Source organism: Oncorhynchus mykiss, chromosome 18 (assembly GCF_013265735.2).
Source record: "Oncorhynchus mykiss isolate Arlee chromosome 18, USDA_OmykA_1.1, whole genome shotgun sequence".
Taxonomy (NCBI): domain Eukaryota; kingdom Metazoa; phylum Chordata; class Actinopteri; order Salmoniformes; family Salmonidae; genus Oncorhynchus; species Oncorhynchus mykiss.
Window position 1 is genome coordinate 30227351 of NC_048582.1, and position 27777 is coordinate 30255127.

Here is a 27777-nt window from a genome sequence, read left to right on the forward strand (position 1 = left end):
TTGTCCATTGCTGTTCTGGTTAGTGTTTATTGGCTTATTTCACTGTAGAGCCTCTAGTCCTGCTCACTATACCTTATCCAACCTATTAGTTCCACCACCCACACATGCAATGACATCTCCTGGTTTCAATTATGTTTCTAGAGACAATATCTCTCCATCACTCAATACCTAGGTTTACCTCCACTGTATTCACATCCTACCTTACCTTTGTCTGTACATTATACCTTGATGCTATTTTATCGCCCCCAGAAACCTCCTTTTACTCTCTGTTCCAGACGTTCTAGACGACCAATTCTTATTGCTTTTAGCCGCACCCTTATTCTACTCCTCCTATGTTCCTCTGGCGATGTAGAGGTGAATCCAGGCCCTGCAGTGCCTAGCTCCACTCCTATTCCCCAGGCGCTCTCTTTTGACGACTTCTGTAACCGTAATAGCCTTGGTTTCATGCATGTTAACATTAGAAGCCTCCTCCCTAAGTTTGTTCCATTCACCGCTTTAGCACACTCTGCCAACCCGGATGTTCTAGCTGTGTCTGAATCCTGGCTTAAGAAGACCACCAACAATTCAGACATTTTAATTCCAAACTACAACATTTTCAGACAAGATAGAACTGCCAAAGGGGGCGGTGTTGCAATCTACTGCAAAGATAGCCTGCAGAGTTCTGTCCTACTATCCAGGTCTGTACCCAAACAATTTGAACTTCTACTTTTAAAAATCCAACTCTCTAAAAACAAGTCTCTCACCGTTGCCGCCTGCTATAGACCACCCTCTGCCCCCAGCTGTGCTCTGGACACCATATGTGAACTGATTGCCCCCCATCTATCTTCAGAGCTCGTGCTGCTAGGCGACCTAAACTGGAACATGCTTAACACCCCAGCCATCCTACAATCTAAACTTGATGCCCTCAATCTCACACAAATGTTCAATGAACCTACCAGGTACCTCCCCAAAGCCTTAAACACGGGCACCCTCATAGATATCATCCTAACCAACTTCCCCTCTAAATACACCTCTGCTGTCTTCAACCAAGATCTCAGCGATCACTGCCTCATTGCCTGCATCCGTAATGGGTCAGCGGTCAAACTACCTCCTCTCATCACTGTAAAACGCTCCCTGAAACACTTCAGCGAGCAGGCCTTTCTAATCGACCTGGACAGGGGTATCCTGGAAGGATATTGACCTCATCCCGTCAGTAGAGGATGCCTGGATATTTTTTTAAAATGCCTTCCTAACCATCTTAAATAAACATGCCCCATTAAAGAAATTTAGAACCAGGAACAGATATAGCCCTTGGTTCTCCCCAGACCTGACTGCCCTTAACCAACACAAAAACATCCTATGGCGTTCTGCATTAGCATCGAACAGCCCCCTTGATATGCAGCTGTTCAGGGAAGCTCTGGACCCCTACAAATCAGCCGGGCTAGACAATCTGGACCCTTTCTTTCTAAAAATTATCTGCCGAAATTGTTGCCACCCCTATTACTAGCCTGTTCAACCTCTCTTTCGTGTCGTCTGAGATTCCCAAAGATTGGAAAGCAGCTGCGGTCATCCCCCTCTTCAAAGGGGGGGACACTCTTGACCCAAACTGCTACAGACCTATATCTATCCTACCATGCCTTTCTAAGGTCTTCGAAAGCCAAGTCAACAAACAGATTACCGACCATTTCGAATCTCACCATACCTTCTCTGCTTTGCAATCTGGTTTCAGAGCTGGTCATGGGTGCACCTCAGCCACGCTCAAGGTCCTAAACGATATCTTAACCGCCATCGATAAGAAACATTACTGTGCAGCCGTATTCATTGATCTGGCCAAGGCTTTCGACTCTGTCAATCACCACATCCTCATCGGCATACTCAACAGCCTTGGTTTCTCAAATGATTGCCTCGCCTGGTTCACCAACTACTTCTCTGATAGAGTACAGTGTGTCAAATCGGAGGGTCTGTTGTCCGGACCTCTGGCAGTCTCTATGGGGGTGCCACAGGGTTCAATTCTTGGACCGACTCTCTTCTCTGTATACATCAATGAGGTTGCTCTTGCTGCTGGTGAGTCTCTGATCCACCTCTACGCAGACGACACCATTCTGTATACTTCCGGCCCTTCTTTGGACACTGTGTTAACAACCCTCCAGGCAAGCTTCAATGCCATACAACTCTCCTTCCGTGGCCTCCAATTGCTCTTAAATACAAGTAAAACTAAATGCATGCTCTTCAACCGATCGCTACCTGCACCTACCCGCCTGTCCAACATCACTACTCTGGACGGCTCTGACTTAGAATACGTGGACAACTACAAATACTTAGGTGTCTGGTTAGACTGTAAACTCTCCTTCCAGACCCATATCAAACATCTCCAATCGAAAGTTAGATCTAGAATTGGCTTCCTATTTCTCAACAAAGCATCCTTCACTCATGCTGCCAAACATACCCTTGTAAAACTGACCATCCTACCAATCCTCGACTTTGGCGATGTCATTTAAAAAATAGCCTCCAATACCCTACTCAAAAAATTGGATGCAGTCTATCACAGTGCAATCCGTTTTGTCACCAAAGCCCCATATACTACCCACCATTGCGACCTGTACGCTCTCGTTGGCTGGCCCTCGCTTCATACTCGTCGCCAAACCCACTGGCTCCATGTCATCTACAAGACCCTGCTAGGTAAAGTCCCCCCTTATCTCAGCTCGCTGGTCACCATAGCATCTCCCACCTGTAGCACACGCTCCAGCAGGTATCTCTCTAGTCACCCCCAAAACCAATTCTTTCTTTGGCCGCCTCTCTTTCCAGTTCTCTGCTGCCAATGACTGTAACGAACTACAAAAATCTCTGAAACTGGAAACACTTATCTCCCTCACTAGCTTTAAGCACCAACTGTCAGAGCAGCTCACAGATTACTGCACCTGTACATAGCCCACCTATAATTTAGCCCAAACAACTACCTCTTCCCCAACTGTATTTAATTTATTTATTTATTTTGCTCCTTTGCACCCCATTATTTTTATTTCTACTTTGCACATTCTTCCATTGCAAAACTACCATTCCAGTGTTTTACTTGCTATATTGTATTTACCTTGCCACCATGGCATTTTTTGCCTGTACCTCCCTTCTCACCTCATTTGCTCACATTGTGTATAGACTTGTTTATACTGTATTATTGACTGTATGTTTGTTTTAATCCATGTGTAACTCTGTGTCGTTGTATCTGTCGAACTGCTTTGCTTTATCTTGGCCAGGTCGCAATTGTAAATGAGAACTTGTTCTCAACTTGCCTACCTGGTTAAATAAAGGTAAAATAAAAATAAATAAATAAATATGCAGTACCAGTCAAAAGTTGACAAACCTATTCAATCAAAGTTTTAGTTTTATTCTTACTATTTTCTACATTGCAGAATAATAGTGAAGACATCAAAACTATGAAATAATGCATATGGAATCATGTAGTAACCAAAAAAATGTTTTTTATTTTAGATTCTTCAAAGTAGCCATCCTTTGCCTTGATGACAGTTGAAGATATATGGACAGAACCTGTAACCACTACTAGTGTAGGCTACCTGCTACTTTTCCCCAATAATTTCTCATGAACAGAATTGCAAAGCGGGGCAGTATTGGTATTTCCAAGCACAAGTGGGGCATTTCGATTTGTTGTGAGCATTATGGTCGAGGAGCTTTGATTTTAGCACAGAAGTCTATTGATTGGTGAGAGAGTGTAGTGTCCATGCTGAAAGCCTTACTGGCGTAGCACCAGAGCAACGGGGAGCAGCTGGGGAGCATAAGAGCAGGTAGAGACTGATTAACTGTGGCAGCACTAACGCAGCAATTCTGAAACGGTGTAACCCTTCATTTCCACACACACCGGTTCTATTAACCCTGTGGTTCCCCCCATCACAGCCACAGACCTTACCGCAGACCAGTCTGATAGGTTACTTGTTTATTTATTTATTCATCCCATGCCTAAGGTGCAAGGAAACTAAAGTCTGATTTACCTAGCTCTCTAGCCACCAATGGAGTCTCCAGAGTTAACCAATGCATTTTAATTTTAAATCTTAACGGTAATGTTACGTAAGTCGGACGTTTGTGGCTTTGTAAACAAACAGTGCATAATAATGTCATCTATGATTTCAAAGCAGTCCAGCCAAACTTTTTGTAAAGAATAAATTGATGAGTAACAAACTGTCTCCTTTGATAAAATGAATTGTGCCCTGAAAAACAGCATCCAAAGGTTTAGGAGTAGAGGCAGCTGCACTTTGCTAAATTGTATTACAATAATCAAGAACAGGTATACAGTGTGTGCGGAAAGTATTTACACCCCTTCAAATTATCCACATTTTGTTACGTTACAGCCTTATTTTAAAATGGAGTCAATTGTTTCCCCCCCCCCGCTTCTCAACAATCTGCACACAAAATTGCATAATAAAAAAGAGATATCACATTTAAATAAGTATTCAGCCACTTTACTCAGTACTTTGTTGAAGCACCTTTGGCAGCGATTACAGCCTCAAGTCTTCTTAGGTATGGCGCTACAAGCTTGGCTCGCCTGTATTTGTGGAGTTTTTCCTATTCTTCTCTGTAGTTCCTCTAAAGCATTGTCAGGTTGGATGGGGAGCGTCGCTGCACAGCTATTTTCAGGTCTGTCCAGAGATGTTAGATCGGGTTCAAGACCCGGCTCTGGCTGGGCCATTCAAGGACATTCATAGACTTGTCCCGAAGCCACTCCTGTGTTGTCTTGTCTGTGTGCTTAGGGACGTTATCCTGTTGGAAGGTGAACCTTTGCACCACTCTGAGGTCCTGAGCACTCTGGATACAGCTTTTCATCAATGATCTCTCTGTTCTTTTCTGCGTTCATCTTTCCTTTGATCCTGACTAGTCTCCCAGTCCCTGACGCTGAAAAACATCCCCACAGCATGATTCTGCCACCCCCATGCTTCTCCGGAAGTGGCTTCCATCTGGCCACTCGACCCTATATATATGTATATATTTTTTAAAATTTAACCTTTATATAACTAGGCAAGTCAGTTAAGAACAAATTCTGTTTACAATGACAACCTACCCCAGCCAAACACGGACGACGCTGGGCCAATTCTGCGTCCAGCGCTCCCAATCACGGCCGGATGTGACGCAGCCTGGATTCGAACCAGGGACTGTAGTGACGTCTCTTGCACTGAGATGCAGGGCCTGCTGCGCCACACATAAAGGCCTGATTGGTGGAGTGCTGCAGAGATGGTTGTCCTTCTGGAAGGTTCTCCCATCGCCATAGAGGAATTTTGGAGCTCTGTGAGAGTGACCATCGGGTTCTTGGCCCTTCTCCAACCCTTAAAAAAATAAATAATTGTAAAAATAATTTTAAAAGGCCCTTCTCTCCCAATTGCTCAGTTTGGCCCGGGAGGCCAGCTCTAGGAAGAGTCTTGGTGGTTCCAAACTTCTTCCACTTAATAATAATGGAGGCCCCTGTGTTCTTGGGGACCTTCAATGCTGCAGAAATGTTTTGGTACTTTTCCCCAGAACTGTGCCTCGACGCAATTCTGTCTCAGAGCTCTACGAACAATTCCTTCGACCTCTTGGCTTGGTTATTAATCTGACATTCACTGTCAACTGTGGGACCATATATAGACAGGGTTGTGCTTTTTCAAATTATGTCCAAACAATTGAATTTACCACAGGTGTAATCCAATCAAGTTATAGAAACATCTCAAGGATGATCAATGGAAACAAGATGCACCTGAGCTTGAAAAAAAAAAACTGTTTTCACTTTGTCATTATGGGTTATTGTGTGTAGATTGATGAGAATTTTTTAAATAACGGAACAAAATGTGGAAAAAGTGAAAGGGGCTGAATACTTTCTGAATGCACTGTAAAGGTTGATTGCACAATCTGCTTCCTGCTGACTAGAGAGAAACAAGACATGTTTCTGTAAAAAACGGCCACTTTAAATCTTAGTTTCTCAACAAGCTCATTCGTATGCTTTATAAACTATAAGTCATCGTCAAACAATAAGTATTTGAAGTATGAGTATGCATCCTGCAGACATTAACCCTTGACTTTGGGGGTGACATTACTCTTGTAATCACTCAGCTCAGCAGATTGTCAATGGTGACCTTGTCCCGTCACATGCTGTCAGCTTCAAGCACAGGGTCCGTGACAGTGTAATGACTAGCATCGACTTCACTGGCATCCTTGGAGCTCTCTGTCCTTGCAGTCATAGATGCTCAGTTGCAGACTAGCAGATTGTCTAGATGTATAGAATGTAGAATATATTCCAACTATGGTGTGTTGTGATTATGCTCCGTATAAAATGATATAATATTGATATGTTTTCTCTCTCTCTCTCTCTCTCTCTCTCTCAGAGATGGACTCGGTGCGGATCCTGCTTTACTCTCTCATCTTCCTGCTCAGCGTCTTTGGCAACCTTCTGATCATTGTGGTCCTGACGGTCAACAAGCGCATGCGCACGGTCACCAACTCCTTCCTGCTTTCACTGGCGGTCAGTGACCTGATGATGGCTGTCTTCTGCATGCCCTTCACACTCATCCCCAACATGCTGGAGGACTTCATCTTTGGAGCCGCCATGTGTAAAACGGTCACCTACTTCATGGGTAAGATTGTGGCTGTGTTCCAGACGGTCTGCAAAGCAGTTGCACTGGACAAATTCACCAATGATTGAATAGCATGTAATCTACATTGCAGCCGAGCATCAGATTGCAATATTATATTGGTGTAGTTACTGACATGGACAACACTTATCCAGGCATTATGAGATTTGGTGCAATAACAGCTTTGTAGACAGGCTGGATATTACTGGCCTGGAACTGTCACATAGCTCTGAAAGCAACGCATTACATATTTTCAGTATTCTTACTAGATATCAGAGCATAATTAGGTTCTGGAGTCAATCATCTTTAAACAGTGGTTTGAGAAGTCTCTTCCTAGTGACATCCTGTTTTGGAGTCGTAACAACAGCCAAAGGGGAATTAACTGTAGCTCATTTATGCTGAGGTCAGGGCGGACACAACCCATCATGCCAGAGCCAGTTGGACTGTCATATGTCCGCAGGAGTGTGACTTACTGATGAGCTGGCCTTTCATCAGGCTGAGCCCAATTGACCACAATGCCTCCCTGAGTCAGAGAGAGAAAAAAGAGAGGAGAGTGAGTAAGAGGGAGTGAGAGTGAGAGAGAGGGGGGAGAGGGGCAGACAGAGAACAAGAGAGAGAGAACACGAGAGAGAGAACGCGAGAGAGAGAACGTGAGAGAGAGAGGAAGTTTCAAATTTCACATTTTATTTGTCTTGTAAGGGATAAACATGGTATACACTGTCCAAGAAAATGCTTATTTGCAGATTCCTTCCTGACAATGCAACAACAATAAGAAATAAAAAATATATAATATTACGAACATGAAGTAAATGGCTCCGTAAAATATATTTTTTAAATGTATAGTACAGGACGAAACATTTTACAGTCCAACATGTGTTTTGGGGAAGGGGGGATTGGGGGGCAAGTATTTAATTGTGAATAATTTAGCAATCATAATAAGAGTCTGGTAGCAGCAGTTGTGATGTTTGTGTAGCATGAATGTGTGTTGTCGTAGAAATTCATTCTGAGAGACTGCCATTTCTTCAAACAATCAAGTTCAAGTTCAAATCCTCGAGCTGACAAGGCACAAATCTGTGGTTTTACCCCTGAACAGGCAGTTAACCCACTGTTCCTAGGCCATCATTGAAAATAAGAATTTGTTCATAACTGACTTGCCTAGTTAAATAAAGGTACAATAAAATTTAAAAAAAATGTAAACTTGTTTTTCAACACTCCACAAATGTCTTGTTAATAAACTATTGTTTTGGCAAGTCGGTTAGGACATCTACTTTGGGCATGACACAAGTAATTTTTCCAACAGTTGTTTACAGGCAGATTTTTACACTTATAAATCACTGTATCACAATTCCAGTGGATCAGAAGTTTACATACACTAAGTTGACTGTGCCTTTAAACAGCTTGGAAAATTCCAGAAAATGATTCCATGGCTTTAGAAGCTTCTAATAGGCTAATTTATGTCATTTGAGTAAATTGGAAGTGTACCTGTGGACGCAGTGCCTCATTGCTTGACATCATGGGAAAATCATAAGAAATTGGCCAAGACCTCAGAAAAAAAATTGTAGACCTCCACAAGTCTGGTTCATCCTTGTGAGCAATTTCCAAACGCCTGAAGGTATCACGTTCATCTGTACAAACAAATGTACGCAAGTATAAACACCATGGGACCATGCAGCCGTCACACCACTCAGGAAGGAGACACGTTCTGTCTCCTAGAGATGAACGTACTTTGGTGCGAAAAGTGCAAATCAATCCCAGAACAACAGCAAAGGACCTTGTGAAGATGCTGGAGGAAACGGGTACAAAAGTATCTATATCCAAGGTAAAACAAGTCTTATATCAACATAAACTGAAAGTCCGCTCAGCAAGGAAGAAGCCACTGCTCCAAAACCGCCATTAAAAGGCCATACTACTGATTGAAACTGCACATGGGGACAAAGATCATACTTTTTGGAGAAATTACCTCTGGTCTGATGAAACAAAAATAGAATTGTTTGGCCATAATGACCATTGTTATGTTTGGAGGAGAAAGGGGGAGGCTTGCAAGCCGAAGAACACCATCCCAACCATGAAGCACGGGGGTGGCAGCATCATGTTGGGGGGTGATTTACTGCATGAGGGACTGGTGCACATATATGTCAATCATGAGGGAGTAAAGTGAAGTGGCTGTATTAAAGGAACATCTCAAGATATCAGTCAGGATGTTAAAGCTTGGTCGCAAATGGGGTTTCCAAATGGACAATGACCCCAAGCATTCTTCCAAACTTGTGGCAAAATGGCTTAAGGACAACAAAGTCAAGGTATTGGAGTGGCCATCACAAAGCCCTGACCTCATTCCCATAGAAAATGTGTGAGCAGAACTGAAAAAGTGTGCGCAAGCAAGGAGGCCTACAAACCTGACTCAGTTACACCAGCTCTGTCAGGAGGAATGGGCCAAAGTTGTCCCCAACCTATTGTGAGAGGCTTGTGGAAGGCTACCCAAAAAGTTTGACCCAAGTTAAATAATTTAAAGGCAATGTTGCCAAATACTAATTGAGTGTATGTACACTTCTGACCCACTGTGAATGTGATGAAAGAAATAAAAAGCTGAAATAAATCATTCTCTCTACTATTATTCTGACATTTCACATTCTTAAAATTAAGTGGTGATCCTAGCTGACCTAAAACAGGGAATTGTTGCTAGGATTAAATGTCAGGAATTGTGAAACACTGAGTTTAAATGTATTTGACTAAGGTGTATGTAAACTTCCGACTTCAACTGTATCTATTTGTGTGATCTGCCTTATTCATATCATGCAGTTAGAAACATCACTCTGAAGCAGACAAGAAAAAGCAATGGGCAAAAGTTTCATCAGCCAAAAGCAATCAATGCATAGGGCTATTATGACTTTCTTTCTTCAGACATTGATTTTGTGCCTAGGCACAGCAAAATTGCTCATTAATGCCTGCACATAAAGAGTCGTACCATCAGTCCCAATGACTGGCTAAAGGTAGATGATTTACATTATATAGATTTCCTGTATATATTGATGAAGTGTGTTGTTAACCTCTTGATGTGTAAGTTTAAATATGAATAACGGCCCTTACAATGTGAGTTCTTCTTGCACGCAATACCATAATTCTATGTTGCATTTTGTCATTATTCTCTGCACCCCTCACTGCATCAAGACCACATTTTCCGCTTAATATTAGGCTTTACATAACCATTCAATCCCTTATCCCTTCTGCATATGGTAGTAGCAGTGAGTATATATATTATTATTGATAAATCTCTTATCATTATAATCTATATTATGTTATTATCTGAAAGAGGCTTTGGTGTTAGCCTGTCTGAGTGCGGGGACTTTGGCATGAGTGAGGCAAGTTTGTAGATATAATGAGTTATCTATGGAGCTAGACAGGATTATCTAGATTTATATTTTGGCGTCATCTATGGGCTGAATGTTATGTGGGTGGACCAGTTATCGATCTCCTTCCAAAACATGGTTACATTTGTATTAACTTAAAGTATTACTAACTACAAACCGCCCTAAAATGGTTTCACCCGAATCTGGCAACCCCATTTAGCTTTCGCACTACAGCTAGGCTAGGCAGTAGGCTTGTATTTGAGGTGATAATCTGTGAGGTGAAAACATTCATTTGCTTTGTGATTTGTTAGAAACTATAAACGACTTGTCAAGTCATGTGCCCCGGTTCTTGTATTTACTGTAACAAGCACATCTAAGATTTGTACTATGCTGAAAAGTGGCCAAACTAAATGAATCTTATTCAGGCAATGGGCGCAGCCATCTTTGAATTTGTTAATTTGTGTCTTATAATCAATGGCATTTTGGGGTTAGGGAGTTTTCATTGGTCAAACATAAACAAACATGTCTGCAATCATGAAGATTTTAGCCGCTGTTAGCTTAGTTGACACGTACCTCTATAATATTACATTTCTCCCTTGTGCTCACCAGAGATGTGGTACATTGTAAACAAGTCTAGCTGTTAGGTTGCAAATTTATGTTTCGTTTTTTTGTCAGCGCAACTTGTTTTTTTGACTGGTTTATGGAATGAGTTTGGCTGTGGATGTGTTCCGTGTGATGCTTGGATGCTAAAGTTTGCACTTACAATAAAAGGTAAAATTGAGGAATAAAGTTGTGAAAGCCTTTATTTTCCATCAGTAAGTAACATTGTTTAGATGCTTTTCAGACAACAACGCCATTTAGATATGTTTGTTATATGTAGATGTTCTGTTACTTCTGTTCCAATCACATATTTGCGATGGTACGCTGCAGGGACCAATCAAAAAATATCACAAATATGTGACCGTACGCTTGACAAGGTTAAGGGTCCAAGGAGCCATTTTTATCTCAATATCAAATAATTTCCTGGTAAGAATGAAGAAGTATCTTAATGTAATTGTTTCCAATTAAAATGAACAAAAATTCTTAGCAAAGAGCAATTTGTCAAGAAATAATTTAGCTCGGACTGTCTGGGAGTGGTCTGAATTGTGAGGGGAAAACTAAATGCAGTGGCTGCGAATACAGAGTTTTCTGTCACCTGCCGCCCCTCCGGAAACCTTTTAATCAAAGCTAAGGCTACGTATGACATTCTGTGCATGTGTTATTTTACATACACTACATAGCTGCTGCTCATACTTCCCCATTTTCTGTAGCCTACAGTACGTATGCCTCATATTCCTGAACATTTTAAATAAACAAAAACATGCAGCGATTTGAATGAACTTTCACAAAAATATATATCGAAGGCTATACAACCTCTGTCTGTTGTAATGGATATTGCAGTTGAACAAGCAGGACACAGTCCCTTAACATCGCATTGGAGCAAAAACAATCACTGATGATGTAGGCTAATCTTATAGTTTCTGCCATATTGCAGCCACTAGCCAGAGTTCCTGAAAAAAGAATACTACCACTTTGGACTGTCTGTCTGTCTCCAGCTTAGCCAATGTTTGGAATGATGATGAAAATATAGCATTAAATCGCTTGTGATTGATATGCTACCTAGTTTAGAGGAGCATCAAATTAACACATCCACGCTAGACATCAAAAACAATTAGAATACACAAGGACCTCTCTTGTTTAGGATGGCGACCAGCCACTCGGTAGCTATCAATTTATGAACTACAAACCAATTCAAGGCCACCCGTGAGGGGATCTTGCAAGAATTCTACTTGGACTGCTGAAATCCCTTGTTGTGGAGAGTTGAAGACCGTTGGTTCCAGACATGATGTACGTAAGAGAATCCATTTCGATCTCACCTATCTTTACCCTGATTGTGTGTAATCTGTATCTGTTGCGTTATTATTACTATCTACACTGAAAAAAAATATAAACGCAACATATAAAGTGTTGGTTCCATGTTTAATGAGCTGAAATAAAAGATTCCTGAAATGTTCCATATGCACAAAAAGTGTATTTCTCTAAAATGTTGTGCAGAAATGTAATTTCATCTAACTCAGCAATAAAATAAGTGTCCTCTCTCACTGTCAACTGTGTTTATTTTCAGCAAACTTAACATGTGTAACATAACAAGATTCAACAACCGAGACATAAACTGAACAAGTTCCACAGACATGTGACTAACAGAAATGGAATAATGTGTCCCTGAACAAAGGGGGAGTCAAAATCAAAAGTAACAGTCAGTATCTGGTGTGGCCACCAGCTGCATTAAGTACTGCAGTGCATCTCCTCCTCATGGACTGCAGATTTGCCTCATCTTGCTGTGAGATGTTACCCCACTCTTCCACCAAGGCACCTGCAAGTTGCCAGACATTTCTGCAGGGAATGGCCCTAGCCCTCACCCTCCGATCCAACAGGTCCCATATGTGCTCAATGGGATTGAGATCCGGGCTCTTCGCTGGCCATGGCAGAACACTGACATTCCTGTCTTGCAGGAAATCATGCACAGAACGAGCAATATGGCTGGTGGATTTGTACAGGCCAGAGTCCAGAGTACAGGCCTCGGTGTAACGCTCATTTCTTCGACGATAAACGCGAATCAGACCATCACCCCTGGTGAGACAGAACTGCGACTCGTCAGTGAAAAGCACTTTTTGCCAGCGAGGGTGGGTTTGTGCCTATAGTCGACCTTGTTGCCGATGATGTCTGCTGAGGACCTGCCTTACAGAAAGCCTACAAGCCTTCAGTCCAGCCTCTCTCAGCCTATTGCGAACAGTCTGAGCATTGATGGAGGGATTGTGTGTTCCTGGTGTAATTCGGGCAGTTGTTCCCATCCTGTACCTATCCCGCAGGTGTGATGTTCAGATGTACCGATTCTGTGCAGGTGTTGTTACACCTGGTCTGCCATTGCATGGATGATCAGCTGTTCATCCTGTCTCCCTGTAGAGCTGTCGTTGGCGTCTCACAGTACAGACATTGCAATTTATTGCCTTGGCCACATTTGCAGTCCTCATGCCTCCTTGCAGCATGCCTAAGGCACATTCACGCAGATGACCAGGGACCCTGGGGATCTTTCTTTTGGGGTTTTTCAGAGTCCGTAGAAAGGCCTCTTTAGTGTCTCACAGTACAGTAGTTTCCATAACTGTGACCTTAATTTCCTACCATCTGTAAGCTGTTAGTGTCTTCACGACCGTTCCACAGTTGCATGTTCATTAATTGTTCATGGTTCATTGAACAAGCATGGACAACAGTGTTTAAACCCTTTACAATGAAGGACAGGATCCTGAAAAAGGGACGTTTCTTTTTTGCTGAGTTTATGTTAGTGAGGATTTCTCCTTTGCCAAGATAATCCATCCACCTGACAAGGTGTGGCATGTCAAGAAAGTGCATGATCATTACATAGGTGCACCTAGTGCTGGATACAATAAAAGGCCACTGTAAAATATGCGGTATTGTCACACAACACAATGCTACAGATGTCTAAAGTTGAGGGAGCATGCAATTGGCATGCTGACGGCAGGAATGTCCACCAGAGCTATTGGCAGGGAATTTAATGTTAATTTCTCTACCGTAAGCCGCCTCCAACGTCGTTTTAGAGAATTTGTGACTCGTTTCAGGAAACTAGTGTCACGACTACCACCGAAGGTGGCTCCTCTTCCTGTTCGGGCGGCGCTCAGCGGTCGTCGTCACCGGTCTAACTAGCTGCCACCGATCCCCTTTTCCTTTTCTGTTAGTTTTGTCTTATTGGTTGCACCTGTTCCTCTATTTGTTTTGTGGTTGTGCCTTTTCCTTTTTCCGGACTGTGTGGTCCTGTGTTTGGGCCGGTCTTTTGTATGCGCCTGGCTTTTGGTGTGACCGTTTTATACCGGAATAAATATTAAGATTATCCTAAAACCTCTGCTCTCTGCGCTTGACTCCGCCCCCACTACTCCTAGAAGATGTGACTCCATGGAGTCAGCAGGAGCAGCGACCACCCCCCTTCCATCTTTGGAGGAGCGCCTCCTCCATCATACGGCCATCCTCCATCGTATCGGTGTCAGCGATGGACCAAATGATGGAGAGAATGGACCGATGGGAGAGGAGTGGTCTCCCTACCTCTCCTCCAGCTCTTCCTTCGACGACTCAACCCACTCCTCCAGTGGCGTCCGGCCCCAGCGCACTCCATCTCGCGCCCCCGAGGGGGTACGATGGAGCTGCTGAAGGGTGCCGGGGATTTTTGCTCCAGCTCGAGCTACACCTGGCTACCGTTCGGCCGACACCTTCGGGTTAGGAGAGTGTGAGCGTCCTCGTCTCCTGCCTGACGGGCAGAGCCCTGGAGTGGGCCAACGCTGTTTGGAATAGCCCACACTCTGCCAGGGACCACTACCAAGAGTTCACCCGCCGTTTCCGGGCCGTGTTCGACCATCTTCCAGAGGGCCGAGCGGCGGGTGAACGGCTGTTCCACCTTAGGCAGGAGAAGAGGAGCACGCAGGACTTTGCGCTGGAGTTCCGGACCTTGGCCACTGGAGCGGGGTGGAATGACAGGGCCCTGATGGACCACTACCGGTGTAGTCTCCGGGAGGACGTCCGCAGGGAGCTAAGTTGTCGGGACGCCACTCTCTCCCTCGTTGAACTCATAGACATGTCGATCCGACTGGACCACCTGCTAGCTGCTCGCGGGCGTTCAGAAAGGGTCCTGTCAGTTCCACATTCTGGCCCTCCCGCTTTCACACCTATGGAGTTAGGGGGGGCCGCATCGAGTGGGACCGGAGGAGGCTCCTCCTGCACCAGCTGTGGTCGGAGAGGACACACTTCCGATCGGTGCTGGAGGAGCTCGTCTGGGAGTTGAGAGGACAGGCGCAACACTTCTCGGTCACCCCAGGTGAGTCAGCACCAAACTCACCCAGAGCTCCCTGTTGGTCACCTGTTTGTGTTTTCTCCCTCTCTCCAGCATAAGGCGCTAGTCGATTCAGGCCCAGCTAGGAACTTTATGGATCGCGGACTCGCTCATAGGTTTGGGATTCCGTTGGTGCCGATAGATCCACCCTTCCCCGTGCACTCCTTAGATAGTCGACCTTTAGAGTCAGGGCTGGTCAGGGAGGCCACGGTTCCATTGGACATGGTAACGCAGGGGGATCATAGGGAGCGGATTAGTCTCTTCCTTATCGATTCACCTGCGTTTCCAGTGGTGCTGTGGGTTCCCTGGCTGGCTTGTCACAATCCCAGGATTTCATGGAAATGGGGCTCTCCAGGGGAGTCAGAGGAGTGTTGAGGTAGGTGTATAGGAGTTTCCATATGTGCCACATCGGTGGAAAGTCCAGACCAGGTTTCGACTGTGCACATCCACTCAGAATATGCCGATTTGGCTATCGCCTTCTGTAAGAAGAGGGCGACCAAATTACCACCTCATCGACGGGGGGATTGCGCGATAAACCTCCAGGTAAACTCTACACTTCCCAGGAGTCACGTGTACCCATTGTCACAGGAGCAGACGTTGGCTATGGAGACATATGTCACTGAATCTCTGGGGCAGGGGTACATTCGGCCCTCCCGTCACCCGTCTCCTCGAGTTAATTTTTTGTGAAAAAAAGGAGGGAGGTCTGCGTCCGTGCATTGATTATCAAGGTCTCAATTCCATCACAGTGGGGTTTAGTTACCCGCTACCGCTCATCGCTGCGGCGGTAGAATCCTTTCACTGAGCGCATTTTTTCACAAAACTGGACCTCAGGAGCGCGTATAATCTGGTGCGTATTCGGGGAGGAGATGAGTGGAAAACCGCGTTTAGTGCCACATCTGGCCATTATGAGTACCTCATGCCGTATGGGTTAAAGAATGCACTCGCATGTGTCTCTGGTGCGCAAGGTACTTGGGCGACTGCTGGAGCATGACCTGTACGTTAAGGCTGAGAAATGTATGTTCTCCAAACGAGCCGTTTCCTTCCTGGGTTATCGCATTTCCACCTCAGGGGTGGTGATGGAGTGTGACCACGTTAAGGCCGTGCACAATTGGTCGACTCCGACCACGGGAAAGGTTGGTGCAGCGGTTTTTAGGGTTTGCCAATTACTACCGGAGGTTTATCCAGGGTTTTGGCCAGGTGGCGGCTCCCATTACCTCACTGCTGAAGGGGGGGCCGTCGCGTTTACGGTGGTCGGCAGAGGCGGACAGAGCTTTCAATCAGTTGAAGGCGCTGTTTATCGATGCTCCCGTGTTGGCACATCCGGACCCCTCTTTGGCGTTCATAGTGGAGGTGTCTGGGTTGGGACTGTTCTCTCACAGCACTCGGGCACGCCACCAAAGCTCCACCTGCGCTTTCTTTTCGAAGAGGCACGGTCCGGCGGAGTGAAACTATGATGTGGGGACCGGGAGTTGTTAGCTGTGGTAAAGGCCCTGAAGGTTTTGAGACACTTTCTTGAGGGGGCCAAGCACCATTTCCTCATCTGGACTGACCACCGTAATCTGGAGTAAATCCAGGCAGCGAGGAGACTGAATCCGCGTCAGGCAAGGTGGGCCATGTTTTTTACCCGATTTAGGTTCACTCTCTCTTACAGACCAGGTTCCCTCAGCACGAAGGCCAACGCGCTGTCCCATCTCTATGACACAGAGGACCGGCCCATCGGTCCTACTCCCATCATTCCAGCTTCATGGCTGGTGGCACCGGTGGTATGGGAGGTGGACGTGGACATCGAGCGGGCGTTACGGTTGGAACCTGCGCCTCCACAGTGTCCCACGGGTTGTAAGTACGTGCCGCTTGTTGTCCGTGATCAATTGATTTGGTGGGCTCTTACACTACCCTCATCGGGTTCCTGGTATTGCTAGGACAGTGCGGGGTCTTAGGGGGAAGTACTGGTGGCCCACCTTAGCTAAGGACGTTAGGCTCTATGCCTCCTCCTGTTCAGTGTGCATTCAGAGTAAGGCTCCTAGGCACCTGCCTAGAGGGAAGTTACAGCCCCTCCCCGTTCCACAACGGCCGTGGTCTCATCTGTCGGTGGACTTTCTTACAGATCTTCCCCCATCTCAGGGCAACATTACTATTCTGGTCATTGTGGATTGGTTTTCCTGCCGTCTCCTCCCGTTGCCGATTATCCTAAAACCTCTGCTCTCTGCGCCTGACTCCGCACCCACTAGTCCTAGAAGACGTGACAACTAGGCGTATTTCGTGCATCACTACTTCACAGGAGAGCCATTTGAACATAAACTTTTTTTTATCAAAATGCATTTTTTTGGCAGAAATCCCTTCTGGAACATTGGAACTTTAATGTGCCGTAATAACAAACTTGTATGCCATCTGTAAATGCAAATTAGAGTATTACATTTCAAACCTAGCTGTTTTAGCCACAGAAAAAGGCAGCAACTTTCTCTCTAGCCATGATTGACTGAGATAAATCAAATTTGTCACATACACATGGTTAGCAGATGTTAATGCGAGTGTAGCGAAATGCTTGTGCTTCTAGTTCCGACAATGCAGTAATAACCAACGAGTAATCTAACCTAACAATTCCACAACTACTACCTTAAACACACAAGTGTAAAGGGATAAAGAATATGTACATAAAGATATATGAATGAGTGATGGTACAGAACGGCATAGGCAAGATACAGTAGGTGGTATATAGTACAGTATATACAAATGAGATGAGTAATGTAGGGTATATAATCATAAAGTGGCATAGTTTAAAGTGGCTAGTGATACATGTATTACATAAAGATGGCAAGATGCAGTAGATATAGAGTACAGTATATACATATGCATATGAGATGAGTAATGTAGGGTATGTAAACATTATATTAAGTGGCATTGTTTAAATTGGCTAGTGATACATTTTTACATCAATTCCCATCAATTTCCATTATTAAAGTGGCTGGAGTTGAGTCAGTATGTTGGCAGCAGCCACCCAATATTAGTGGTGGCTGTTTAACAGTCTGATGGCCTTGAGATAGAAGCTGTTTTTCAGTCTCTCGGTCCCTGCTTTGATGCACCTGTACTGACCTCGCCTTCTGGATGATAGCGGGTGAACAGGCAATGGCTCGGGTGGTTGTTGTCCTTGATGATATTTATGGCCTTCCTGTGACATCAGGTGGTGTAGGTGTCCTGGAGGGCAGGTAGTTTGCCCCCGGTGATGCGTTGTGCAGACCTCACTACCCTCTTACGGTTGTGGGCGGAGCAGTTGCCGTACCAGGCGGTGATACAGCCCGACAGGATGCTCTCGATCGGGCATCTGTAGAAGTTTGTGAGTGCTTTTGGTGACAAGCTGAATTTCTTCAGCCTCCTGAGGTTGAAGAGGCGCTGCTGCGCCTTCTTCACCACGCTGTCTGTGTGGGTGGACCAATTCAGTTTGACCGTGATGTGTACACTGAGGAACTTGAAACTTACTACCCTCTCCACTACTGTCCCGTCAATGTGGATAGTGGAGTTCTCCCTCTGCTGTTTCCTGAAGTCCACAATCATCTCCTTTGTTTTGTTGACGTTGAGTGTGAGGTTATTTTCCTGACACCACACTCCGAGGGCCCTCACCTCCTCCATGTAGCCGCATCGTCGTTGTTGGTAATCAAGCCTACCACTGTAGTGTCGTCCGCAAACTTGATGATTGAGTTGGAGGCGTGCATGGCCACGCAGTCGTGGGTGAACAGGGAGTACAGGAGAGGGCTCAGAGCGCACCCTTGTGGGGCCCCAGAGTTGAGGATCAGTGGGGTGGAGATGTTGTTACCTACCCTCACCACCTGGGCGCGGCCTGAAGTCCAGTACCCAGTTGCACAGGGCGGGGTCGAGACCCAGAGTCTCGAGCTTGATGACGAGTTTGGAGGGTACTATGGTGTTAAATGCTGAGCTGTAGTCGATGAACAGCATTCTCACATAGGTATTCCTCTTGTCCAGATGGGTTAGGGCAGTGTGCAGTGTGTTTGCGATTGTGTCGTCTGTGAACCTATTGGGGCGGTAAGCAAATTGGAGTGGGTCTAGGGTGTCAGGTAGGGTGGAGTTGATATGGTCCTTGACTAGTCTCTCAAAGCACTTCATGATGACGTAAGTGAGTGCTACGGGGCGGTAGTCGTTTAGCTCAGTTACCCTAGCTTTCTTGGGAACAGGAACAATGGTGGCCCTCTGAAGCATGTGGGAACAGCAGACTGGGATAAGGATTGATTGAATATGTCCGTAAACACACCAGCCAGCTGGTCTGCGAAATCTGAGGACGCGGCTGGGGATGCCGTCTGGGCCTGCAGCCTTGCGATGATTAACACATTTAAATGTTTTACTCACGTCGGCCACGGAGAAGGAGGAGGGGCCCATAGTCCTTGGTAGCAGGCCACGTCGGTGGCACTGTATTATCCTCAAAGCGGGCAAAAAAGGTGTTTAGTTTGTCTGGAAGCAAGACGTACAGTATGTGTCCGTGACGTGTCTGGTTTTCTATTTGTAGTCCGTGATTGCCTGTAGACCCTGTCACATACGTCTCGTGTCTGAGCCGTTGAATTGCGACTCCACTTTGACCATAAACTGACATTTAGCTTGTTTGATTGCCTTGGAGGGAATTTGCACTGTTTGTATTCGGCCGTATTCCCGGTCATCTTTCCATTGTTAAATGCGATCGTTCGCGCTTTCAGTTTTGCGCGAATGCCGCCATCTATCCACAGTTTCTGGTTAGGGTAGGTTTTAATGGTCACAGTGGGAACAACCTCTCACTTGCTGATCCTTATAAACTCACACAGTGAATCAGCGTAGACATCTATTTTATTCTCTGGGGCTGCCCGGAACATGTCCCAGTCCACTTGATCAAAACAGTCTTGAAGCGTGGATTCTGATTGGTCAGACCAGCATTGAATGGTTCTTGTCACGGGTACATCCTGTTTGAATTTCTGCCTATAGGAGGGGAGAAGCAAAATGGAGTCGAGGTCAGATTTGCCAAATGAAGGGCAGAGGAGGGCATGGCAGAAGTTAGAGAAGCAGTGATCCAGTGTTTTGCCAGCCCGGGTACTACAATCGATATGCTGATAGAATTTAGGTAGCCTTGTTCTCAAATTTGCTTTGTTAAAATCCTCAGCTACAATAAATGCAGCCTCTGGATACATGGTTTCCAGTTTGCATGGAGTCCAGTGGAGTTCCTCGAGGGCCGTCGTGGTGTCGACTCGGGGGGGATATACAGTGCCTTGCGAAAATATTCGGCCCCCTTGAACTTTGCGACCTTTTGCCACATTTCAGGCTTCAAACATAAAGATATAAAACTGTATTTTTTTGTGAAGAATCAACAAGTGGGACACAATCATGAAGTGGAACGACATTTATTGGATATTTCAAACTTTTTTAACAAATCAAAAACTGAAAAATTGGGCGTGCAAAATTATTCAGCCCCTTTACTTTCAGTGCAGCAAACTCTCTCCAGAAGTTCAGTGAGGATCTCTGAATGATCCAATGTTGACCTAAATGACTAATGATGATAAATACAATCCACCTGTGTGTAATCAAGTCTCCGTATAAATGCACCTGCACTGTGATAGTCTCAGAGGTCCGTTAAAAGCGCAGAGAGCATCATGAAGAACAAGGAACACACCAGGCAGGTCCGAGATACTGTTGTAAAGAAGTTCAATGCCCGATTTGGATACAAAAAGATTTCCCAAGCTTTAAACATCCCAAGGAGCACTGTGCAAGCGATAATATTGAAATGGAAGGAGTATCAGACCACTGCAAATCTACCAAGACCTGGCCGTCCCTCTAAACTTTCAGCTCATACAAGGAGAAGACTGATCAGAGATGCAGCCAAGAGGCCCATGATCACTCTGGATGAACTGCAGAGATCTACAGCTGAGGTGGGAGACTCTGTCCATAGGACAACAATCAGTCGTATATTGCACAAATCTGGCCTTTATGGAAGAGTGGCAAGAAGAAAGACATTTCTTAAAGATATCCATAAAAAGTGTTGTTTAAAGTTTGCCACAAGCCACCTGGGAGACACACCAAACATGTGGAAGAAGGTGCTCTGGTCAGATGAAACCAAAATTGAACTTTTTGCCAACAATGCAAAACGTTATGTTTGGCGTAAAAGCAACACAGCTCATCACACTGAACACACCATCCCCACTGTCAAACATGGTGGTGGCAGCATCATGGTTTGGGCCTGATTTTCTTCAGCAGGGACAGGGAAGATGGTTAAAATTGATGGGAAGATGGATGGAGCCAAATATAGGACCATTCTGGAAGAAAACCTTATGGAGTCTGCAAAAGACCTGAGACTGGGACGGAGATTTGTCTTCCAACAAGACAATGATCCAAAACATAAAGCAAAATCTACAATGGAATGGTTCAAAAATAAACATATCCAGGTGTTAGAATGGCCAAGTCAAAGTCCATACCTGAATCCAATCGAGAATCTGTGGAAAGAACTGAAAACTGCTGTTCACAAATGCTCTCCATCCAACCTCACTGAGCTCGAGCTGTTTTGCAAGGAATGGGAAAAAATGTCAGTCTCTCGATGTGCAAAACTGATAGAGACATACCCCAAGCGACTTACAGCTGTAATCGCAGCAAAAGTTGGCGCTACAAAGTATTAACTTAAGGGGGCTGAATAATTTTGCACGCCCAATTTTTCAGTTTTTGATTTGTTAAAAAAGTTTGAAATATCCAATAAATGTCGTTCCACTTCATGATTGTGTCCCACTTGTTGTTGATTCTTCACAAAAAAATACAGTTTTATATCTTTATGTTTGAAGCCTGAAATGTGGCAAAAGGTCGCAAAGTTCAAGGGGGCCGAATACTTTCGCAAGGCACTGTACATCGCAGTGACAATGACCGACGTGAATTCTCGTGGGAGATAATAGGGACGACATTTGATTTTGAGGAATTCTAGGTCCGGTGAACAGAAGGACTTGTGTTCCTGTATATTGTTATTTTTGAATGAGCAGTCGTTCATGTGCAAAGTATTTATTTTCATGAGCATAGTTTCTTCATGTATGTACCAGCCCACTCTCTTTGTCTCTCCCGCTCTCTTTATCTTGCCCCTCCCTTTCATTGTGTAACAAGCCATCATACTGGGTTAGTCCACCATGGACTTTTCATTGAATTATTGAAGTAATCAACCTATAATCTATCCTGTGTGTGTGTTTATGTAATTCTGTGTGATTATTTAGTTAATTTAGAGATCTAACATTGAGCAGGACAGAACGACAATGGTGTGATTCCATCAGTGTGGGGCTATTTGTCTGAAATGTAATGCTCTTCGTGTCTTTACTTAATTATAAGCTAAAGAGGCTTTACCATTTGTCTTTACTTTTTTGGTGGTCTATGAGCATCTCTGATGTGGCAAGCCTGCTCAAATACATAGAAGATGTTTACCACTATCAGACCTGGTAATATAGTATTTGTTTTCTTTAATTTAAATATTTTTCCTGCTTAATTGAACTTCCCTTGCTCAATGGAGACAATGTAATTGTCTCACAAGTTTAAACCCCGTCCATCAGGCACTCCAGACATAAAACAAGTACCATTTGAACCCAGGTCTGATCACTGTTGATAGTCATTTTAATCTCTCTTATTGACCCCTACCCCTTCCCTGCATTCCTATAGGGCTCTCCGTCAGCATCTCCACCTTCAGCCTGGTCGCCATAGCAATCGAGAGGTACAGCGCCATCTGCAACCCGCTGAAGTCGCGAGTGTGGCAGACTCGTTCCCATGCCTACCGGGTCATCGCCGCCATCTGGGTGTTGTCGTTGGTCATGATGGTGCCCTACCCAGTGTTCAGCCACCTCAAGTCCTTCCCCAAACCCGACCGAACTACGGGACACATGTGCCGCCTGGAATGGCCAAGCGGTGGGGTGGAACAGACGTGGTGAGTAAGTTTCTGACTATAGACCTCTAGTGCAGTGGTCAGAACTGGTTTTTGACCGTTTCATGACACTAATTAAGTCAGTTCTCGAGTGGTATTTTCAAAGTAAGCCGTTATCAAAGGAACATAGATTGCCAGTCCATTGTACAAAAAGTATCTTGAGTTTGTTCGGTCTGTTTTTATGTTTGATTGCTTTTATTGAATAGATTTGTTTCAAAATAAATGTTTTTTTCCCCACATTTCTGATCAGGGAAGCAATGAAACGTTTCATGCTGTTTTCATTATATTTCCACTTTTCAGTCTCTCGGTCCCTGCTTTGATGCACCTGTACTGACCTCGCCTTCTGGATGATAGCGGGTGAACAGGCAGTGGCTCGGGTGGTTGTTGTCCTTGATGATATTTATGGCCTTCCTGTGACATCGGGGGGTGTAGGTGTCCTGGAGGGCAGGTAGTTTGCCCCCGGTGATGCATTGTGCAGACCTCACTACCCTCTGGAGAGCCTTACGGTTGTGGGCGGAGCAGTTGCCGTACCAGGCGGTGATACAGCCCGACAGGATGCTCTCGATCGGGCATCTGTAGAAGTTTGTGAGTGCTTTTGGTGACAAGCTGAATTTCTTCAGCCTCCTGAGGTTGAAGAGGCGCTTTGCCTTCCCCCTGCAAGACTGGACAGAATCGTCATAGCCGGACATTTCGGAGCACCACAGCAACATCTAAGGCAAAGCAATTATATTATTAGGCGGATTAGTTCGCATTGACTCAGGGCCACCGAAGCAGTTTTAGAAGGTAATTACACTCTAAAGACCAGCAGTTTATTAAACACTGGTCGACGATTAGTAATATCGCTAGAATATATCTGCATCTGCAGTTCAAGTTTAGGCTTTTTCTGTAGAAACTGTTGCGGTTAAGTTTGGGCACAGAGGACTATTCATCAATTTGCCCATAAACAAACAGAGAGACTGTGGAGTAGAGCAATTAAAGGAAGATTGACATTCTCCAGGGGTTCTCCTAAGCCTTATACAGCTCTCTCGTCTCTCTCCTCCAGACCATACTTCTTATCTTTTACACTAAATAAGCTCTCTCTCTGCAGACCTTACTACTTGAATTGTAGTTGTTCACTGATTGCAGCCTGTTAAAACCTTTCCAGACTTTACTTGTTTTTCTTTTACACTACAACCCTAAGAGTCCTTTGGGGATCTACAGTGCATTCTGAAAGTATTCAGACATCTTGAATTTTTCCACATTTTGTTGCATTACAGCCTTATTCTAAAATTGATTAAATAATTTTTCCCCCTCAGCATTCTACACACAATACCCCATAATAACAAAGCAAAAAAATTGTATTTTTTGTATAAATAAATAAAAACGTAAATATCACATTTACGTAAGTATTTAGACCCTTTACTCAGTACTTTTTTGAAGCACCTTTGGCAGCTATTACAGCCTTGAGTGTTCTTGGGTATGGTGCTACAAACTTGGCACACCTATATGAGGAGTTTCTCCCATTCTTCTCTTCAGATCCTCTCAAGATCTGTGATGTTGCTGCCCAGCTAAGCCACTCCTGCATTGCCTTGGTTGTGTGCTCAAAGTCGTTGTCCGGTTGGAAGGTGAACCTTCGCCCCAGTCTGAGGTTCTAAGCACTCTGGAGCAGGCTTTCATCAAGGATCTCTCTTTACTTTGCTCCGTTCATCTTTCCCTCGATCCTGACTAGTCTCCCAGTCCCTGCCTGTGAAAAACATCTCCACAGCATGATGCTGCCACCACCATGCTTGACTGTAGGGATGGTGCCAGGTTCCCTTCAGACTTGACGCTTGGCATTCAGGCCATTGAGTTCAATCTTGGTTTCATCAGACCAGAGATTCTTGTTTCTCATGGTCTGAGAGTCATTTAGGTGCCTTTTGTCAAACTCCAAGCGGACTGTCTTTTGCCTTTTACTGAGGAGTGGCTTCCATCTGGCCACTCTACCATAAAGGCCTGATTGGTGGAGTGCCGCAGAGATAGTTGTCCATTTGAAAGGTTCTCCCATCTCCACAGAGGAACTCTGGAGAGCTGGCAGAGTGACCATCGGGTTCTTGGTCACCTCTCTGACCAAGGCCCTACTCCCACTATTCTTCAGTTTGACCGGGCGGCCAAATTTCTTCAATTTCTTTGTGGTTCCAAACTTCTTCCATTTCAGAATGATGGAGGCCACTGTGTTCTTGGGAACCTTCAATGCTACAGAAAGTTTTGGTATCCTCGATACAATCATGTCTCGGGGATCTACGGACAATTCCTTTGACCTCATGGCTTGGTTTTTGCTCTGACATGCACTGTCAACTGTTGGACCTCACCTAGACAGGTGTGGGCCTTTCCAAATCATGTCCAATCAATTTAATTTACCACAGGTGGAATCAAGTTGTCATCTTAAGGATGATGAATGGATGCACCTGAGGTCAATTTCAAGTCTCATAGCAAAGGGTCTGAATATTTTTTTTTATATAGATTTGCAAACATTTCTGAGGATTTATTGTTATTTGAGTATTTTTTGTTATTTAATCCATTTTAAAATAAGGCTGTAACCTAACAAAATGTGGAAAAAGGGAAGGAGTCTGAATACTTTCCGAATGCACTATTTCTCTTAACAATGGCAGGCACAATCATTTTAATAGGATTTATGTTCTAATTTGTATTGATATTCAAAAAATGATCAAAGCAGCAGTGACAGTAGATGTAATCAACAAGCACACACAATATAATACCTATCATTTTTGAATTATTACAATATTCTTCAGAAAAGATGCTATTGAAATATAACTTGTGACCTTAGTACTTTTGTACTTTTGGTGACCTCTTTGAGGCCAAGCATCTTGGTGTAATGGCTAAGGTGTTGGACTGACAGTCACAGGGACTATTTGAGTCCATTACGGGCTACTCCCCAAATTGGCTATTGAATCAGCGTGTCTAATTATGCTTACTAATGATGCCGGCCATGAAGAATTGTCAAATAATGTGAAACAGAAGTATTAGTGTAGCACCTGCTCCTCGCCTCTTTCCATGTTCTTCTCTGACAATAGAGAATAAGGATCAAAGACTAAACAAAAGATGAACCATCTTTTATTTACTGCCTCTCTGTATTTCCTTCCTTCCTGACACCTTTTGTCCCCCAATCCCTGATGTGTGACCCACTATCAAACAGAGTACTGATGAAAAGCTTTGAGTATCAGAGGCTGCATTAATGAATGAATGAATGAATGAGAGCCTAACCTGCTGCAAAGGCTGATGGGAGATTAAAAATGAACCATCCATGGAGGATGTTCAGAGGAAAACACCCACGCACCCATTAGAATTTCACACAACGCAAAATAAAGGCTTCCTCTCTACTAATTCTCAAAGTGTGTGGAATGAACAATAGTGGATTTGTACTTTTTTTTGTACACGGCCAAGTTGATAGTATCCGCATTGATGTGAAGATAATTGGAAAAATGTTAATTACCACCATAGAAATATTATTTTCTTTTATGACCACAATGATCAAAGTAACTTTTTTCTCTTCCTGTCTGGCTTCCTGTCCCTCTTTACCTCTGTCTTTCTCTCCCTCTTTCTTTCCCTCCCTTTTTCTCTCAATTTCCCTCTTTCTTTCACTCCATGTTTCCCGCTCTTTCCCTCTTTCTTTCTCTCCTTTTTTCTCAGGTACATGCTGTTGCTTTTAATCTTGTTCTTCATCCCTGGGGTTGTGATGATCGTTGCCTATGGACTCATCTCCAGAGAGCTGTACCGGGGGATGAAGTTTGAGCTGGACCAAAACAGAGAGAACAGTTGTGAGACTCCTACACCACATGTATCTCCTGCCATGGATATGATTGAACAACTAATTTGTTTCTCACAAATAGAAAGTTATGTAAATTAAGTTGAGGTTTTGGGTTAGGGATTGGGGTTGGGGTTTTGAAATAGGGCGGTGCTGGGCAGAAGCAATGAGGGCAAGGACTAGGATTAGGGTTTTTAAAACAGGCAATGGTAAGGCTGGGCCCAGAATAAGGGTTTTGCATTCATACAGTAACTATTTTCTCATAAGGCCTGTTTATTTGTGAATGCATGTTCCCCACAATGCAGGCTTATGTCACCAACTCTTTTCTCATCCTATTATTAGTAATGTGCTCTGTCTTCAACCTACACACTTACTCACCTACACACTTACACCCAATTCAGACCCACTTACACACTTCAATGTACATTCCACAGCACTGAAGAATGGCGTAAACACCACTGTGACCACCAGCAACAACGACACAGACGATGATGGCTGCTACATCCAGATACCGAAGAAGCCACCGTCCATGGAGCTGTCCACCCTCACCACCCCTACTCCGGCCCCTCCTAAACCCAGAGTGTCCGCCGAGCACCCTCGAAGCAATACCTCGGAGGCTAAACTCTTGGCCAAGAAGCGTGTGATCCGCATGCTTATTATCACTGCCATTCTCTTCTTCCTCTGCTGGATGCCCCTGTACACGGCCAACACGTGGAAGGCATTTCACATCAGCTCAGCCCACAGGCTCCTCTCGGGGGCACCCATCTCGTTCATTCACCTATTGAGCTACACATCGGTGTGCGTCAACCCCGTTATCTATTGTTTTATGAATACACGCTTCCGCAAGGCGTTGCTCACCACCTTCGCCCACAGCCGTCCGCCCTGCTGTCGGCGGGAGAGGCGGAACGGCGGGGATGATGAGATGACAGTGACGGGGACTATGGGTCCTTTGTCCATGTCCAAGATCAGTTATACCACAGTGAGCACCGCGGGGACCTACTGATTCTTTGTGAAGGGGGCTAGGGGTACAGTGTCCATATTAGGACAGCCTCATTCTCAGCAGGACTTCTTCCTAATATGGACCCTGTATAGGGGAACACAGGGGGCTGTAGCAGTGGGTACACAGGTAATTGTGACCAAGGATTGGCAACCGACAGAATGCTTGTGCATTTTCTCTGCTTGTTCGCTCCTGATTTCTTCACATTTTATTGTGTTACATACTGGGA

General features: G+C 44.7%; 1 protein-coding gene across 1 annotated transcript; it reads left to right on the forward strand.

Annotated features, from left to right (window-relative positions):
• The first annotated feature begins 6340 nt into the window (after positions 1-6340).
• cckbra (cholecystokinin B receptor a) lies at positions 6341-27554 on the forward strand. Its single transcript, XM_021571548.2, has 4 exons — positions 6341-6587; positions 22512-22773; positions 26437-26564; positions 26986-27554. Exons 1-4 carry the CDS (start codon positions 6341-6343, stop codon positions 27552-27554), a joined length of 1206 nt encoding a protein of 401 aa, XP_021427223.1.
• Positions 27555-27777: the final 223 nt, after the last annotated feature.